The sequence below is a fragment of the Acanthisitta chloris genome, unplaced genomic scaffold (assembly GCF_000695815.1).
Source record: "Acanthisitta chloris isolate BGI_N310 unplaced genomic scaffold, ASM69581v1 scaffold29883, whole genome shotgun sequence".
Taxonomy (NCBI): domain Eukaryota; kingdom Metazoa; phylum Chordata; class Aves; order Passeriformes; family Acanthisittidae; genus Acanthisitta; species Acanthisitta chloris.
In genome coordinates, this window is record NW_008663722.1 from 264 (window position 1) to 17,663 (window position 17,400).

At 47.6% G+C, this 17,400-nt stretch overlaps 2 protein-coding genes across 2 annotated transcripts; one reads left to right on the plus strand and one right to left on the minus strand.

Moving 5' to 3' along the window:
• Positions 1–108: 108 nt before the first annotated feature.
• On the plus strand, positions 109–3,163 carry HVCN1 (hydrogen voltage-gated channel 1; the record flags this gene model as incomplete). Its single annotated transcript, XM_009071084.1, has 4 exons — positions 109–213; positions 642–873; positions 2,705–2,817; positions 3,098–3,163. Coding segments are annotated over 4 exons (516 nt in total), but the record flags the coding sequence as incomplete, so codon positions are not given.
• Positions 3,164–4,635: 1,472 nt separating this feature from the next.
• TCTN1 (tectonic family member 1) lies at positions 4,636–16,064 on the minus strand. The gene is made up of 13 exons (XM_009071082.1): positions 15,946–16,064; positions 13,773–13,903; positions 12,855–13,021; positions 12,106–12,193; positions 11,135–11,244; positions 8,549–8,569; positions 8,065–8,190; positions 7,390–7,515; positions 6,973–7,055; positions 6,493–6,633; positions 6,063–6,219; positions 5,086–5,211; positions 4,636–4,779 (listed from the first exon to the last, which is right to left on the minus strand). Exons 3-13 carry the CDS (start codon positions 12,987–12,989, stop codon positions 4,636–4,638), a joined length of 1,257 nt encoding a protein of 418 aa, XP_009069330.1. The 5' UTR covers positions 12,990–13,021; positions 13,773–13,903; positions 15,946–16,064.
• Between the last annotated feature and the right edge of the window lie 1,336 nt (positions 16,065–17,400).

A 17,400-nucleotide genomic window follows, 5' to 3' on the forward strand; every position in this document is an offset into this window, starting at 1 on the left:
TCGGAGCCGTGAGCGTCGGGGTGTGTTTAGCTGAAGGGGCACATCAGCTCCTCTCACTGCTCTGTCTGTGCTGGGAGAGGGTTCATAGTGGTTGTTCTCCTTGGACAGATTGGGGTTGTCTGCCTGGTGATCGTGGATGCCTTGTTGGTTCTCGGGGAATTGCTCATGGACTTGAAAATCATCCACCCGGACAAATACCACATAACCCCGAAGGTAAAGTGTGGGGAAAATCTCCACGAAGAGCAATCAACCTCCCTTGAGTGGCTCAAAGCTCCTGGGTAGGCTGGCTGGGCTGGACAAGGCAGACCTGGCCCTGAGCTGGTGGTCACAGCACATAGAGAGTCTCTCAGGCAAGACCAGCCTGGCTTGGCTCATGCCAGTCCCTGCAGCAGCCTCATGTTCCCCCAGGCTGCAGCAGAGCTCAATCCCTCACCACCCTCCTCTCCTCATGGTTCTCACACCTCCTGGACCAATTTCCCAACACCACCAACTGCCACATGCTCCTGGCTGTCCTTTACAGCAGAAGAAAAGTCCCCAGTCCTCCTCCTTTGTAGACCCAAACCAGCCATGCCCTCAAGCAGTGGAATTTTCCACCCTGCCCTGCTCTGTGCACACTTAAACTTGTGCTGCTTTTCCTCTAGGTTTTCCACTACCTCTCCCTGTCCATTCTCACCATCTTCCTGGTCGAGGTGGGGTTTAAAGTCTTCGTGTACCACTGGGAGTTCTTCCATCACAAGTTCGAGGTGATGGATGGGGTTGTCGTCATCGTGTCCTTCATCCTTGACGTTGTCCTCATCTTCCACGAGAACGAGTTCGACGCCGTTGGGCTCCTGATCCTCCTGCGGCTGTGGCGCGTGGCCAGGATCATCAACGGTGAGTGGATGGATGTGCTGACCTTGCCTCAATTTCCTGGGAGGGTTGTTCCCTTCCCAAGCCACCTGGAAGGCCCTTGGGGCCTTCCAGGTGGCTTGGGAAGGGAACAACCCTCCTCCCAATTTCACCTCTGTGGCTGGAGCTCCTTTGGAGCAGTGATAATCTGCTGCTGGAATCTTTCAGTTCCCCCTAAAATCACCTTCTAATCTATTCCTGCATCCCTCACTCCCTGAGGGAATGGTTCCCATCCTAAATTCCCTTCTGGCAGTGTTTTAACACAGGAGTAGGGTAACCTCCTTCCTTCCTGCAGCTGCTTCTGTGGCAGAGTAGTTTTTCCTGCTCTGTTCTGCTGTGACTGCAGCCATCCCCTCCAGGGATGCTGCAGGGAATGTCCTGATCTCACTCTGGATCTTTCTTGCTTGGGGATTCAAAGGGTTTAACCATAGAAAGAGGAATGTAAAATATCTCTGAACCAGACAGACTTCAGTGGCTTTGCTGCTGTAAATTGTTGCAAAGAGATGTCAGTTCAGATAGTTCTGAAACAAGTGGAGCTGGAAATGTTTTCTTCCTTCCCTGGAGAAGGAGTTTTGGGGATTCCAAAAAAACGTGGCAATGAGATTAACTCCTCCAATCAGTGTCCCGTGCCTAGTGCTCACCTTTGGTGAGTGCTCTGTACTTGACCCAGCTGGGACCAGGGGAAGGGATGACTGAGACTGTTGTACATCACTTCCCTTTTGATGGGGAGAACATGCCTGACCAGCAGCAGCACCTGGAAAGAGGAAAGATGTGAGAGCAGCTTGTGGCTCTTCTTAGTTCAGAGTGAAAGTCAGAGAGAAACTGGTTTGTCTGCAGCTGTGTGAGCCCTGAGAGCCTCATTTTCAGCAGAAAACCAGGACCGTGTTTCCTAGTGAATCCCCTTAGCCCTGGGTGCTCCTGGTGTGCCCCAGGCTCTGTGCCATGTCACCCTGGAGCAGAGGGGACAGACCTGGGCACGGTTGGCTGCCCGTGGCTGCTGACAGCAGCCAGATACAGCCCGGGAGGAACTGCTGCATGTCAGCAATGCCAACGAGCAGTGGCTGCTTTGTTCTCTGGGAACTGACCCCCCAGCCCAGCCCAGTTCCCCCAGCCCAGCCCAGTTCCCCCAGCCCAGCCATGTCTCAGTGTCTGCTCAGCCAGAGCAGCTGCTGGGGAGGCAGAGCCTGATGTTCTCCACGCTCTCACCAAGCTGCTGGTTGGGGTTTGTTTTTTTGTCTCCCTTATAAAAGGGTGGGAAGAAATTGCCTCTAGTGTGGGGGCTGAGTTCACTTGTCCCAGCCTAGCAGTGCTGCCACCTCCGCGCTGGGATGAGACACTGTGCCCTCACTGCAGCTGAGCCAGGTGAAGCCAAACCCTACAGAGCTGAGGATGTGCCACATCCACCCCATGGGGCCATTCCAGCAGGACAGAGCAGCCAGCCCCAGGGGGGGACAAGCCCTGGGCCCAGGCTGTGCACTGCTGCTAGGGCAAGGCCCTGACTGCACCTAAAACACACCAGAGCTGCCACCTCCTTCCTCTCCAGGCTCTGCACATTGAGGTTCAGGGTCTGAGTGATCAGCTCAGCTCAGGGCCAGACTGGCTGTCCCAGCTGAGTGTGGGTACCCACATCCCTGGGGTGGCTGCCTGAAACCCTCCTCATTAAGAAAAGCACCAGGGAAGTGTGGTGGGAAGATGACAGAAGCTGAGCTGGAGAGGAACATGTTTAACTCCTTGAGCACAGACTGTGTGTGCTGTTCACCTCCTGCTCGTGACTGTTCCACAGCCTCAAACGAACCCACTGTGAATTGTTCCACAGGAATAATCTTATCGGTGAAGACTCGCTCGGAGCAACAAGTGTCCAAGCTGAAACAAGCCAACCTCAAACTGGCAACCAGGGTGGAACAGCTGGAACACAGCTGTGTAGAGAAGGTAAGAAACCCCCTTGGGTTCCACAGGGTTTGGCTGCTGGTCCCTGGGCAAGGCTGGCACTGCTGCCTTGGTCTCCTGGTCACCAGGTGTGGGGTGAGCTGGGCTGGAGAGCCACGGCCCTGCCTGCCCTTCCCTCAGAACAGTGTCCACCTCTGTCCTCCTTCCTGCAGCCAGGCTCTCCTCCTCCTGCAGCAGGAGACACATCACAGCAGTGGGAATGGCTGCAGGAAGCTATTTTAAGGTAAGAGCTCTGTGGTGATTTGACTTTGGTCTCCCACAGGAGCAAGAAATTGAGAGACTGACCAACATCTTACGGCAGCACGGACTCCTCACGGAGCTCAAGTAGGAGACCAGTTTGCCAAGGTGGGAATTCTGCCTGCAAAGTGCAGTGTTGGAATGCACCAGCCTGACCTGAAAGGCTTTTCTGTCTCTTTGCTTCCTCTTGTCTTGTCTATAAACATTTTCTATTTGCCCAGACTTTAATCAGACCTTGGGATAGCAAAACCAGAAAATTAATCACACACAGTCCCTGTAAAAAGCAATTTATTTTCCTTTCTTGTACAGTTGTACAGTCAAAAGTGCAGAATAAGTTAATAAAGACACCTCTTTACATCCACAAAGTACCACTGATTTAAAACAAGTTGGGTTTCTTCTGTGATAATGTTTTGTCTGCAACATCTTGTGGAAATAGAGTCTAAATGATACTGAGAAGGTCATTCCTCCTCTCCCAGCTGACTGCTCATCAGGAGATCTCTTTGCCAACCATTCTTTTCGTCTTGTTGGTAGTTTCCTCATTTCTGTTGCTGCTTGTGCCTCTTTGTTATTTATAAAACTTTCCTCCCCAAAGCCCCAACATGCCACTCCTTCCCTTGACAATCACATCAGCCCCAAAATAGAGGCCAATGTGTGACCTGAGATCTGAGCTCTGATACTGAGTCTCTCCTCTCCCACTTGAAGGGCTGTTCACAGCCAGCTGGGCCACAAAGCTCTTTGTTTCCACAGCTCATAAATCAGCCTGGGGAAGAACTGCAGTGTGCAGGAACAGCTGTAGGTGAGGGCACTGCTGGGAGCTGCCAGACCCCAGAAAGGCCATTAGAAAGCGAGTTCTGAAGGACCAGGTTGGTGTGTGACCCCAGTGTGAAGGTTTCCAGGTACTGGGAGGTCCCTGTGGAGAGGCTGTTGGGTAGCTGAGGAGCAGGATTCAGTCAGTGGGGATTTGAAAGGTGTGGACTGCAGCAGGTGTCTCCAACAGATTTCAGCCAGAGCCAGCTGGAAGGGTCATGGAGCTTTGCTGAAAGCAGGACTGAACTGTTCAGCTCTTTAAAGAAAGGTAATTAATTAGTGGTGTGGGGAAAATAGCCAGAAATATGTGGCTTATTCATCTATGAAAAGAGATAAAGCAGAGCCCTTGTCTAATAGCAGATGATTGCTTTAATTAGCCCTTTAGCTGTGCTGTTGGAGCCTTTCCTGGGGAGCTGTCCCCGTGCTCCTCCCTCCCCTCTGCCCCACACTGCTGGGCAGGCAGCTGGGACTGGGCCCACGTGCTGCTGGGCAGCCAGAGCCACCCACACTGCAAACTCCTTCCTCTCAGCAGAGCTGTAACTGGGAACTTTCCACTTGATGTGGTTTGGTTTTCTCCCCTGACACTTCTGAGAACCCTCCCAAGGTCTCACCCTTTCTCTCTTGGCCAGTTTGAGCCCAGTGTAGCTACAGTTTAGAAGACACTGATGGTCCATCACAGTAACTGGATAAACTAAGGACTGAAAATAGGGAAAAGCAGAAATATCCTTTTTTTTTTTTTTTTGATGTATACTTACCTTAGACAAATGGATAGAAAAAATCAAAGGGTAACTTGATGTTTATGGTGGGCCAAGCTTTATAGCCTGGCTCTGCAGGTGAGGAAATGTCAGTGAACACAACAGAACTTGTGACAGCAATAGTCCTTTCCTTTCCTGAGGGAAGCTGCAATGAAAATACAAACAGGCATTAGTGTGTGTACAACTATTTTATTCAGCCTGGGTTATATTTTCAGCTGTTATTTGTAAAAGAGGTGTTTTTTTCATTTACAGCTCCATGTTTCTTTTCATAAATGATGTATAGATTTTTACTGAAGTGTGTTTTGGCAAGCAGCCACAGTTGTGCTGGAGCTGGAGGAGAGCTGTGAAGTGCTGCTTTAGATAAAGAGATTATCTGGGTCAGTGTCACAGGCTGAGAGCTAAGGAAAACAAGGCATTTATTTTCTCTTAAGTCTCTGGTGTAATTACCCACCTGCTCCAGAGTGGTGCTGGTGATGGTTGCCGTAACATTCACTATCCTGGCCTGGGGATTGGCCAGGGATCCGTACTTGGTCCACTTCACTTCTATCCCAAGTGACACAGGGATCTGGCAGGAGCTCTGCAAAGTGGGACAAATCCTCTCATTGTCTGCCTTGCACAGAAGGCACCACACTCAATGCTCAGCCTGTCAGGGGCAGGATGCCCCCAGCAGCTGCTGGGGGGTCACCAGGCCCTGTGCTGGGCAGGGGGCACAGGGGGCTGTGGCTTGGCTGTCCCTGCAGGCTCCACACGTGACAGTGTGACTGCACTGAGCAGCACTGTCCTCGCTGAGGGAGGACTCTGCCTCATGGCTGATGTGCTGAGCTTGCTCTTTTTGGCAGGAAGACTAAGTTTAGTCATCCTGCTGGGACAGTAGAAAATCCTGAATTTTGGAGGCTACAAGCTTAACTGTTTTTAGGTGTTTCTTCTTGAACTGTCACTTTTCTGGTTACAGAAATCCTTCACTCTCTGGCTGCAAAAGCAAGAAACCTGTGTACACAAGGTGTCATCTTACATCATGCTTCAGAGGGTTCTTGCTGTCTTCCCCTAACCTGGTGTAAGAGGAGAAACACTGATCGTGTTACTTCACTTTTTCAACCTGTCCTCTTGTGCTTCATCCCCTCTGAAGAGGAAGACTCCACACTGTGGCTGGAACTCGTTTTGTACCCCAGAGCTTATCCTGATCCATATCTGAGGGGCCTGGACACCAGCCTGATTAAAAATAAACCCTGTCTTCTCCACAAGTGAAACTCCTGGTCTGTGAGTATTCCAGGACTTTCCTCCCATCTGTTTCTGCATTTTCCCCCCATTTTTAGCTCCAGTTGGTTTCTGGATTTTTAGGCTGAGAGGCCTGAGCTGATGCTGCATCCCAGGTACAGATGTTGTGAGAGGAGGCAGTGAGAGGGGAGATGGCAGTGGTGTGACTTTCACCTGCTCTGAGATGTGGAGGTGAGTTATTGGCACCCAGTCAAGCACATTCTGGGCTTGGGAGTTTCCAAACGAGGCCACGAATTCCGGAAAGCTTTGGCCCTTCAGCATATCCAGCAGGGTCTGAGCCAAAGGCTGACATTCCATAGCTGCTGTGATTCTTCCAGAAAACAGCAAAAAGAAGGATGAGTTACAGCACCATCCATTGGTTTGGCACAACCCTTTCCCCCTGCTCCCATGCCCTGCTCAAGCCTTCTACAGCTGCTAATGTACACAGTCTTTGCTAGAGAAAGACCATTGTTAGTTATATGACATTCCTGATAATCAAACACCCCATTCCCAACACTCCTGCAGCTGCAGGAATGGCCCAGGGCCTGGTCAGAGCCCAGGGCTGTCTGAGGGTTAAAAGCTCCAAGTTCAAGTGACTTCTTACCTTAGCTTACAGCCTGACACCATGTTGTAGCCAAAGAGCACTGGGGCCCTGGCCCCCCGTGCTGCCAGGCAGTCCTGGTTGGAGACACTCTGCACAACAGTCAGCTGGCCAAGCCTCTTGGTGCTCTGAGTGATGCCAGATGTGACACAGTTAAAGGGAAACGCGGTGCTCGATGTTATCAATGACAAGAGTCCTAAGCCATAGCCCTAAAATACAGCTCCAAGTGCTGTAAGGGCTCAAGGTTTCTCTCCCAGGTGAAGAGGCACCAGAGTGTGCAGTGAAGGGCTGAATCCACCTCACTCAGCAGTCCCAGGAGATTGTAGTCAGGACTGACTCACTCCCTACTTCTAAAACGCAGCCCCAAACCCACTCTTCTATTTTTGGTAGAGAACAGACCTATTTTATGCATGTCCACAAAGGGTTTATGAGGATGGACCAGAACAAGTGCTGCAAACAGCAGCTCCAGCAGGGAAAGGATATCCTTTGGGCAGGAATCCTGCTCTTACAGGCAGCCCAACAACGTAACCAGGATTGCCACTGAGAGGAACTGGCTCCGTATTTGCCTGCAATGCAAACAGAGAGTGTTAGCTCTCCCCCTGCACTGAAATGGCTGCAAAGCACAGACAGATTGCAGTTCCTTAGGATGATGCACTGCCCTGGGAGCAGCTCCCTGGCACTGGGGCAGGCCTTGCTGTCTCTGGGCACAGAGTCACAAGATGAGGTTTGTAAATGTGACAGTTTGGAGCCTTTATTGTCCAGTCCTGAACTGCTTCCTCCTCTGTGCAGCCAGGGCAGGTTCTGTTTTCCCTCGCTGCTCCCAACTGTTCTGATTCAAGTTTAATAAGTTTGGTAATTAAATGTCTTTCAACAAGTCACCCATAACATCTCCACAGTTACCTGAGTGAAGCTGATTTCGAAGCTCTGCTGTATTGAGTGTGCTTCTCTCTTAATTGCCCCCAAGACAAAAGCAGCAGCTGCTTCTATTATTTCTCCTGTGTCGGTGTAGGTAATGTGATAACTCACCTGAAAATTAAACATTTTGGATATTAATTGGAGCAAACACATGAGAGAAACGAAGGGGGGAGGAAAGGAATGTAAAACTATGCAAGTATTTTATTTCTTCTTTGCTTAAGAGACTCAGCGACAGGGTGAGGATAGATTACATCCCCCAGAGCCTCTTGCAAACTGACTTCTTGATTAACCTCTTCCAAGCATAAACACAATGTTCATCTGCTTAAGATTAGAAGAGGAGATGATGTGCAGCATCTGTTCCTCTCTCTGTGCCATCAGTGTGCCTGAAGTCATCTTTCCCTGAGCAGAGTGTTGATTCTGAACTCACTGCACCCCCAGACACAGGTTCCAGCCTGGCTCCATGCTCTGCTGCATGCAGCTCTTAGCTGGCTGCAAAACTCTCTCTTTTATCTCAAAGTTGGTGTTTCTCCTGTGACATTTGCTTTGGAGATGTCACAATACATGGAAATTTCAGGGCCTTCCTGACAGCTCTGCAGTTTGTGAATCAAAGTGATTTGATGCTTTCCATCAAATGTGAGGAGAAAAGACTTTTGTACCTACCCCAAGAACAGCATTTATGCACAGCTCATCCAAAATCCTCGGGAGCCTGAGGACATCACTGCTGCTCAGTAAGGTCCTTGTTCCATGCAGAGACTGAACAGCTATGGACTGGACAGTAATATTCACCTGGAAAACAAACTCATGTCAGTTCTGAAGGCTGTGCACAATTAATTTTGGCTCTTTCTGGGTCATACTGTGACCCTTCCAGGTCCTGTTCCACAGTGGAACAGTCAGCAGTCCTCTCAGCAGCTGCTGTTGTAGGTATTGCTGGAGTTTAAAGAGAGAGTTTTCTCTGAGGGGAATGCATCAGGCCTGAATGTCTGCAGGCAGCACATTATCCAGGAGTGGCTAAGTGTCATTACTGACAGAAAGTTGTTAATGATAAGGATAAAGTGTCTTCTGATGAAGTCAGTGAGAAACTCCCACTGACTAAAACTGAGCAAGAATTTTGCCCCCAGCTCTTCCAGCTAAGAAGGACACTTACCATCTGACTTGATTTGGGCACCTGGGGAAGAACAAAAGAACAAAGTCAAACAGTAGCCAAGGTATGACCTATTGCAAGTAGCAGTTAAGGCCTAATTCATTTGCCTATTTAACTCTCTCATCACAATAACTCTGGACTGTGGAGGTGATTGGATGTCCACCAGAGCATCCAGCAAGTGTGACAATAACTGCTGTTCTCTGTGGCTAGCAGGAAAAACCTTACAATCCAATCCTCTCCTTGCTCTGACTCGTGAACCATTCACAGACCACCAGTCTGGGCAGTCAGCCAGGCTGTGCTTCCCAAGGAAATGAAGAGCTCCTGTCATCCTGTTCTGACGGTCAGAAGTCCATGGTTTCATGGTCTCTCAACAAAGAAATGAGGAGCAAGTATCCCTCTTGTCACACAGCATGTGGCTAACAGCTGCCTCACTGGTAAGTTGTCATGGGGAGGCAGAAATGTGGCATCAAGGTCATCACTCAGCCCCTCACAATGCCCACACAGAGCATCATTCTGTCACTTTCCTGACTTCCCAATGAGGGTTTGAGTCACCTCTTTGGGAAGGGACCAAGAATTGGCCTCTGCCCATGAAGCAATTGTGCATGATCCTGACAGATCCAGGGAGCAGTGACTCATCCAACATCACAGCAGAGAACACACTCCTGAGAGCTGGAGGTGATGCAGGTAGAGTCTGGCACGTATTTATCCCCCCAAGGTACAGCTCAGCCATCAGGATCAGCTGAGTGAACAAAGGTGCTCCTGAAGGTTACACTTGCCCTTCAGGGAAGCATTCTGCCTGCCCAGGGTAGAGAATGAGCAGCACTCCTGAAATCCTGTTCATCCCTGAGTGGGGGATGGATGGTGTCTCTGCAGGCCACTGGCAGACAGCACTGCAGCTTCACTGCTGCTCCCACTGCCTCACCTTCCCACCGCAGGGAGGCACAGCGTGTTGCTTTGGCAGCTACACAGCACACACAGACCACGGTGTGAAGCATCAGAGCATCCTGGAAAGGATTCCAAGAATCCAAGGATGTGCTGGTCAGCCCAGGGCAGAGAGCAGAGATGAGCTGCAGCAATCACCATGTCCTCTCGCCGTGGTTGCCAGGCTGGCAGTGAGGATGGGCTCGTGGGCCGGGGCCTTCCGAAGGACCTGCTGTACCAGTCCTCCCAGTAAGCCTCCCCGGGTTACTGGTTTGCCATGTGTTTTGCCGCAGCTCCACCTGGTGGCACTGGGAGAGCTCCTGCTCTGCCCTGGGACCAGCTTGTCCCCCAGAACAAGTCTCTTTTCTGTTATCACATCCCATCTTAGCTCCCTTTGGGTCGGGGATCTTCCTGCAGGGTGTCTCCAGCATCTATTCAGCCTTTTCCAGCTCCTACATCTGATCCTTCCTGCCATCCAACCTGCTCTGGACAGAAATCTGACCTCTCCTAAGCTGAGCCCTTGTCTTGGGAAGCAGCACATGGGTAACCTGTTATGTTCCAGGGAGGAAGAGGAATTCAGCTGTGAATTCCAAAGCACTCAGCTGCTTGGATGGCCTGAGCTATGCCTTTTCTCTTCTGGCCCTGCAGCCACCAGGAACTCTAATCTGGGGGACATGGAAACACCCAAAGCCCTTCTGAGGCACAGTGGGATGATGAAAACCCCACATATGTGAGCAATCCATAGCTGATTTCAGGGAGGTCCTCGACAAGAATGATCCCACCTGTGAGAACTGAACTGCTTAGAGGCCTCTCCTTTCCTGTTGGGAGCTTTGGGATCTGTGAGGAGACTGGAAGGAGCCTTTAGGCAGCCAATTACATTAATTTAAGTAATTATATAAATAAGAAACATCTCAGAGGTGGAGAGGATGTTGTTTCTGGGTGACCTTCAGCTTCTGGAAGCAGTCAGGAGGTTAAGGTAAGAAGTGTTTCAGTTCTGCATGTAGGATTGCTATGCCCTATCTGTAAAGGGGAACTATTTATCCATGAGACATCATCCTGCAGGGCAAAGAGGAAGGAAAAACTAGGCTTAGCTCTGAACAACAACCACAGCCTGGAGCTGACAGCAGGTTGGATCCACCAGATCTGCTCTCAGTGGGGTCAGTCCTGTCCTTTGAGGAGCCCAAGGAAGGCTGAGCAGGGGGTGCAGTACCTTGTTATCCAAAACTGTAGGGAAGGGACAGATGCAGGGGATTAAACTTTACAGGTTCTTTCCTAAGTACTGAGTTTTAACAGCTCTGTAAAACTTCTCAGAAATATGCACTGTGGTAAGAGGCTTCTTGGGAAAGCCTGAGCACACACAGGAGCATCACACCACAGTGAGTGCTGCCTCAGTGCCACGAGCTCTCCAGGACTATCTTATACATATTCTTCTATTATCTTTGACTGTATTATTTGTATTTGGCTAAGCAGAAAACAGTAAATACTGTAAATAAATCAAAGCCTGAAGTAAAAACATTGCCAAAGACTTTCTGCAGAAATCTGGTGTATAGAGAGGTTTTCCCAACCCACAACTCCAGAGTCCAAATGAAACAACACAGCCTTCAGTAAACAGAACCTCATTCTGCAGATGCAAAAAGATACAGAACAGACTTTTCAAGTCCTACTCACTGCCAGGATGCTGGAGTTGATGTAGAACAGCATGCTGAGTGCTGGAATGCTCTCACATCCCTCCACACTCACTGATCTAATGCACTTTGTAGCCTGGTTCACTAAAAACCCTGGAAGAAAAGAAGTCAGCAAGTATTACTGAAGGAAATTACAGAGTAATTAAGAAAAGCAGAAACAAAAATCAGTATAAGATCAAATATAAGCAAAAGTCAACATAATCTCTGTTGAAGATAAAGATTTGTAGGAGGTACAAAGAATGAGACTTAGAGTCTCCAAAAATGTTATGAGGTAAAATACTACTTCTTAACAAGGAGAAGCTTCCTAAGAGCTAGAAAATGTATTACCTCATTTTCCTGAGATATTTTCTTTCACAAGAGACTTCAGTTCTATAATCACCACTGTGAGTGCTCTGAGAGCACCTTTAATGCCGGTGAGGCTTGGAAAGGTGTGTGGGTTTAGCACCTTTAATGCTGGTGAGGCTTGGAAAGGTGTGTGGGTTTGGTTGTGGCTTTTGTCTCTGTGGCTCTGCAGAGTGTCAGCAAACTGTGTGAAAGGTTAAAATGTAGAGCACAAGCTGCAAGTCTGACTCGAGAAAGGAACTCCTGGGCCAAAGGGACAGCTCACACAGGCTGCCCAGTCAGGGCTGGCTCTGCAGTGCTCCCTTCCCTTACAGTGTCACCCTTGGACTGGTTTATTGAACCATTTATGCCAAACAGGATGTTTTATTGTTGGATAAACAACACATTAACAAGATGGTCAGGGAGTTGTGTACCTAACTTGGAATGTTTACTAGAGATGCAACACAACTTCCATTCTCTGTCTTACATGAACCCAGAAAACTTGAAAATTGTTTGCTTGTGAGCCTTTATCTGAAGTCACTGTGGGTGTGTGCCACCTTCTGCCTGATTAACCTCAGGGCACAGCAGGGTACTCTAAAGCAAAGAAACTGGAATTCCAGTGCACTTTCCAACCTGCAGGATTGGCATCAGAGCACCAGGAGGAGACAACAGCACTGGGCAGTCTTAGAAATGCATCTTCTGTCTGCACAGGAACCCCAAACTGCCAAAGGAAAGCACAGACAGGTGTGTGACAGCGTTTGTAGTAACAACCAGTCTGAACAAAAGGAGCATTTATTTCCACTCTACATGTCAATACTATTTACCACTGTGTGCAGCAGTTCTTGAGCCACTGCCAACAGTTTTGTGCTTAAAATAGCCCCAGAAAACCAACTTTTTTCAAAGATATTAAAAATCTAAGTCACTTTTTAGGTAACACAAGACACTGCACTTGTTTTTACATTTCTGTCTCTAAAGACCAAAATAAAGTTAGTCTCCTTCAGAACTGCTTTATTTGAAAGCAGATGCAAACAATCCTCAGTTGTTCCTTAAGGAACAATCTAATACTAACTGAATCAGATAATTATTTACCTCATAGAAATCAGATCATTTTTCACTAAGTCACTTTTTAGGTAACACAAGACACTGCACTTGTTTTTACATTTCTGTCTCTAAAGACCAAAATAAAGTTAGTCTCCTTCAGAACTGCTTTATTTGAAAGCAGATGCAAACAATCCTCAGTTGTTCCTTAAGGAACAATCTAATACTAACTGAATCAGATAATTATTTACCTCATAGAAATCAGATCATTTTTCACCTCACCTCAATCAGGTATCATTTACATCACACCTGTATTTACCTCATCTGAGTCAGATATTCTTTACCTCATATCTGTGAGTCTCATTGGCATCGGGAGGGCTTGGAGCATCTGTGCCCACATTCCAGCTGTCAGGCTCAGCACTGAAAGAAGCACTTCCAAACTCTTGGAGCAGCTGATCAAAGTTTTCAGGAGTTGGCATCTCGGGGGTCCTGAGGTAGAGAGCTTGTTTGTCTGGACAACAGTTCAAAGAAGGAGACAACTTTCAGGACAGAAGATACAGAAACAGGATTTAGTAACAGTTTTTCCTTCTGGTGTGACTAAAAACTCAGAGAGAAAAATATCAAAACAGTTTTCTCTTTTCTTTAGGAGGGAACCTAGGAACCATCTCAAATCATTCCACTCAGATCCATGAAAGCACAAACTGAATGTTAAGGAAAGAGGTACATCCCTTGAGCTCCTGGTTTCCAGCAGCATGTTCCAAACAGACAGACATCCACTGGTGTCTGCAGTTTCCATGCTGAGCACTCAGGTGGCTACTGCACACTCAGATTAAGGTAATACAGGACTGAGCACTCCTTGCTGCCCTGCAAGTCACTCAGAAAGGATCTGTACCCCTGGGATCAGATTTGGAAGTCAGTTTCCCATGAGACAACTTTGAATGTGATTGATTTATTTGGGATGCTAAATTATTTACCTAAAAAAAACCCCTAAAGCACTACTAATTTTTGCCAACAGAGAAGACTAAGAGCATGAGATGATTTAACCCCACAGTGTCACAAGTGAAAGGATCACAACCTCAGGACTGTGAGCAGACAGGATCACTAGAATAGGTAACTATTAAATAAATTATACACAATAAATATAGTATATATACATCTAGTAATAAGATAAAAATAGTTTTAAATTTAACCTTGTTTTGGTACCTGAAGAGCTTACAAAAAACAACATCACAATGCTGAACATGGGCAACAACTCCACTTACAGTTTGTAGCATGAATGCAGAATATGCTGGGGTTGACTTGCTCAGTTAGTCTGAATATCCTTGCTGGTGGATTTGCCTCAACATCAAGAGAATACACTGCAGCTTTCTGCCTGCACAAGTTGCTGTCACCTCTGCAAACAGCAAAAACAGATCAGTGATCCACTAGATGTTAGTATTGACCAGATTTTAAAGTTCTTTTCGCGTGCTAAGGCAGCATAAAAAAAAAAAATCAGATAAAAAAGCATGAAATTACTGCTTCTAGCACAATTTCTATAGCAGTTGTGCATCCCTAAATGCTTCTGTTGTTATAAACAATGCTTGATGATAAATAATGGAGAATTATCCCACTTGTTTTACTAGCAGAGGAAACAGCAGCAACATGAAGGAAGGGAAGAAGCAGATCAAGGGGAAGGGAAGAACATGACAGTGGTAATGGTAGGGCTAAAATGCCAAGCTGGAAGGGATCCTGGTGGTGTGAGGCACCAGAGCTGCACCACAGGCCACACACAGCTCCAATGCAGTGTTCACAGCCAGGCTGGCTAAAGCCTTGAGCAACCTGCTCTGCTGGGAGGTGTCCCTGCCCAGGGCTGGGTGAGCTCTAAGGTCTATTCCAACCCCTTAAGGTACTATGACATTCACTTTAGGGGAGGAGTGGGGAAAGTCCTACTTGAGATGCATGTGGAAGCAATGGCAGAGTGAGGAACAGGAGGTGAAACCACTCAGCAGGTCTAGGAGAAGTGTCTGAGGCTGTGGATGGGTTGACCAACAGCTCTGCACAGGGAATGTGCCAGTTCAGCCCCTGAGAGCACTGGTGTGTCCCACGTGCTATAAAGGCAGCAGGATGATCCCTGTGACTCTGGTGTTTAGCAGGGCTGGAGCAGCCAAGGACAGGCACCAAAGAAGAGAAATAACTTTTAAAATTACTTTTTAATCCTGGAGATAAACTCTTCCATGAGGTGAATCATTTGCTAGTAGGATCACAGTGTAAATCAAAGCCTTTGCCTGCTGTTTCAGGGACCACACAGCCTCTGCCTCGGGATGAACCAAACCCTCTCAGTAACTAACACAAATATGCAAATATATACAAACCTAGAAGTAAACAATGAGATCCACAGTAGTTGCAGGCATTGAAAATGCCCTGGATTCTCATGCAAAATGAGCCTTTCACACAAAAGAATTTGGGGAGAGAAACACAACTTCATTTTAGGCATTTCTAGTTGCCAAAGACAGAACAGTCACCCGAGATAATTAGTGTGTCACTCAGGAAGATGTTGATTAGACCTTTCTGATCGATATAAATATCTCTGAAAGGGGAGCAGGAGTCATTGTGTGCCAGAACAATGAGAAACCACAGTCTGGCACGACTGCTAATTCAAATTTCAGAGCCCCAGGAATAAACCCCAGAGCTCAGATTGGCATAATTTATACAGCAGGTGGGCTGAGAGCTGCACTCATTGTTCAGAGCAGTCACCCAGAGATTTGCTCACACGAAGATTTTGAGCTTTCTTAACTCCTTTTTGAGAACATTAAATTGGGTGAAGATGTTTTTAAGTAAACTAAACAGCAAAGAAACAATTACTGGGTTTAGTTTCTTGGTATGACGCTATGCTTTGGTGCTTGTGAGTGACAGTGAGGCAGCAGGGTGAGGTGGTGACTTTAACATCAGGATGAGAACAATGCTCACAGTGCTCCAACAAGCCCTGGATTGACCAAATCTCTACCTGGAATCATAAATGTAATCAAAGAGGCGAATGATAAATTGCTGATCACCTACAGGTGTGGCCCAAGGTATCACTTTTCCTGCCTTCCAGGCAATGCATTGTGCTGATAAAAGCCTAAAGATGCATCTTTCTTCCCCCAAGACAAGGTCTGAGTGCCCCCAGACACAGTGAAATGGGAGGAAAGCAAGGAGTTTGGGAAAGAGGGAATGAGTAAAAGAGAAAAGAGTGAGAGACCAATTACTGTTGTACCTGGCAAGAAATAGGTGAGAGGCCCATTACTATTTTTACCTGGTTGGGGGCAAAACCTCACAGGCTTAGTGCAGGAAGGACTGGTGGAAGGGGAGTCTGGATGGCAGCAGGGAGGGGCTAGGGACTGGAAGAGGAAAGGACAGAGCCCTGACAAAGGAACTGCAGAACTAAGCCAAGCCTGGTGTAGGCACTGGTGCACTTACGTGACAAGGGGGATGGAGCAGGTGGTGAAGAGGCTGAAGTCCTCTGTACTGCAGTCAGGGTCGCAGCAGCAGTTGACATCACACTGTGCCACCAGCAGGTCACAGACGCACAGCTCAGCGACTGCAGGAGGATTGAAGTTACAATTTACAGCTGGAACCTTACACCTTATACCATGTTCCCAAACACCTTCCCTTTTCACCTCCCCTAAACTTTACACCTTATACCATGCTTCCAAACACCTTCCCTTTTCACCTCCCCTTGGCTCTGACCAAGGCCAAAAGTCTTCTCTAAATTCACACACTCTTTTAAGTCATTTTTTCTGCTCCTTAGTTTCATCCTTGTGTTCCAAATAGGTTTTCCTAAGGCACACTAAAACCTGATGCTGTTCTCTTCCCTGAGATATATAAACCCTCAACCTAATAGGGGTTTTGTGGGCAAGTAAACACTCAGCCCTACAGAGGAAAAAAAAGATGCAAAGTGTATTTGTGTTTCAGCTTATTGGGAAGAAAAATAAATCATTTTGGTAGAGCAGTGAGATGTCTGCAAGTATTGAGCATGTCACAGGGTCCAGTAATGTATTTCCCTGATGTAACATAACCATAGTTGACTTCTTTGAAGATGTTTTTTCCTTCCTGTCTTTAGATGCTGTGAAATATTGAAATCATACAGAGAGGAATTGCTAATATTTCTATAAACTGACTTGATAAAACACATTTGGCAACTTAAATCAGTCAAGTTTATAAATTTATGGGAGATATTACTCCACTTAAGTGTTTTTGAGTTGCTGTTCTGTAATAAATCCAGATGTAAGAATAGCACAAAATGAAGAAAAGAGAGGCAGTCAACACATTTGAAGAGTATTTTAATAACTAGTTCTTCTTTGATTTCAATATGACTATTGTCCCTTTCTCTATGACCTCCTGGGTGCTCTCTGACCATCTGAACATTATCCAGGGATTTCCTGGAATGTGTGGAGTTCTGACTGTTCCCTGAGCTGAGTTTAGCCCAGGAATCCTTAGCTCACCCTGCAAACAAGAGAAGTTTAAACATGGATTGATCAGATTGAAAGGTTCTGGCTCTGAGCTTAGGGATTTAAGTCTTTTTTTCCCTAACGAGGTGGCACTGGGACACGTTGCAAGAAATTTAAGGAGGATGAAGTGATGACAACAACACTGGGGGGATAAATGGTCAGATAAAAGTGTAGCCGATTAACAGTGTGGAACACCCGATAGCACAGTGAAAAATTTGGGATCTACATTGCCATGGCACGGCGATGGATGTGCAGAGCTGGGGCTGAGCCAGGGAATGCTGTCAGTGAAGGCACATCCAGGGCGAGCCTGAGGCTCGGAGCAGGTGCTGCGCGGGCAGCACGCCCTGCCCTCCCCGCACTGCGACCCACGGGCCCGCGAGGGCCGGCAGGGGATGCTCCGGGCAGCACCCCCGGTAAAGCCGGA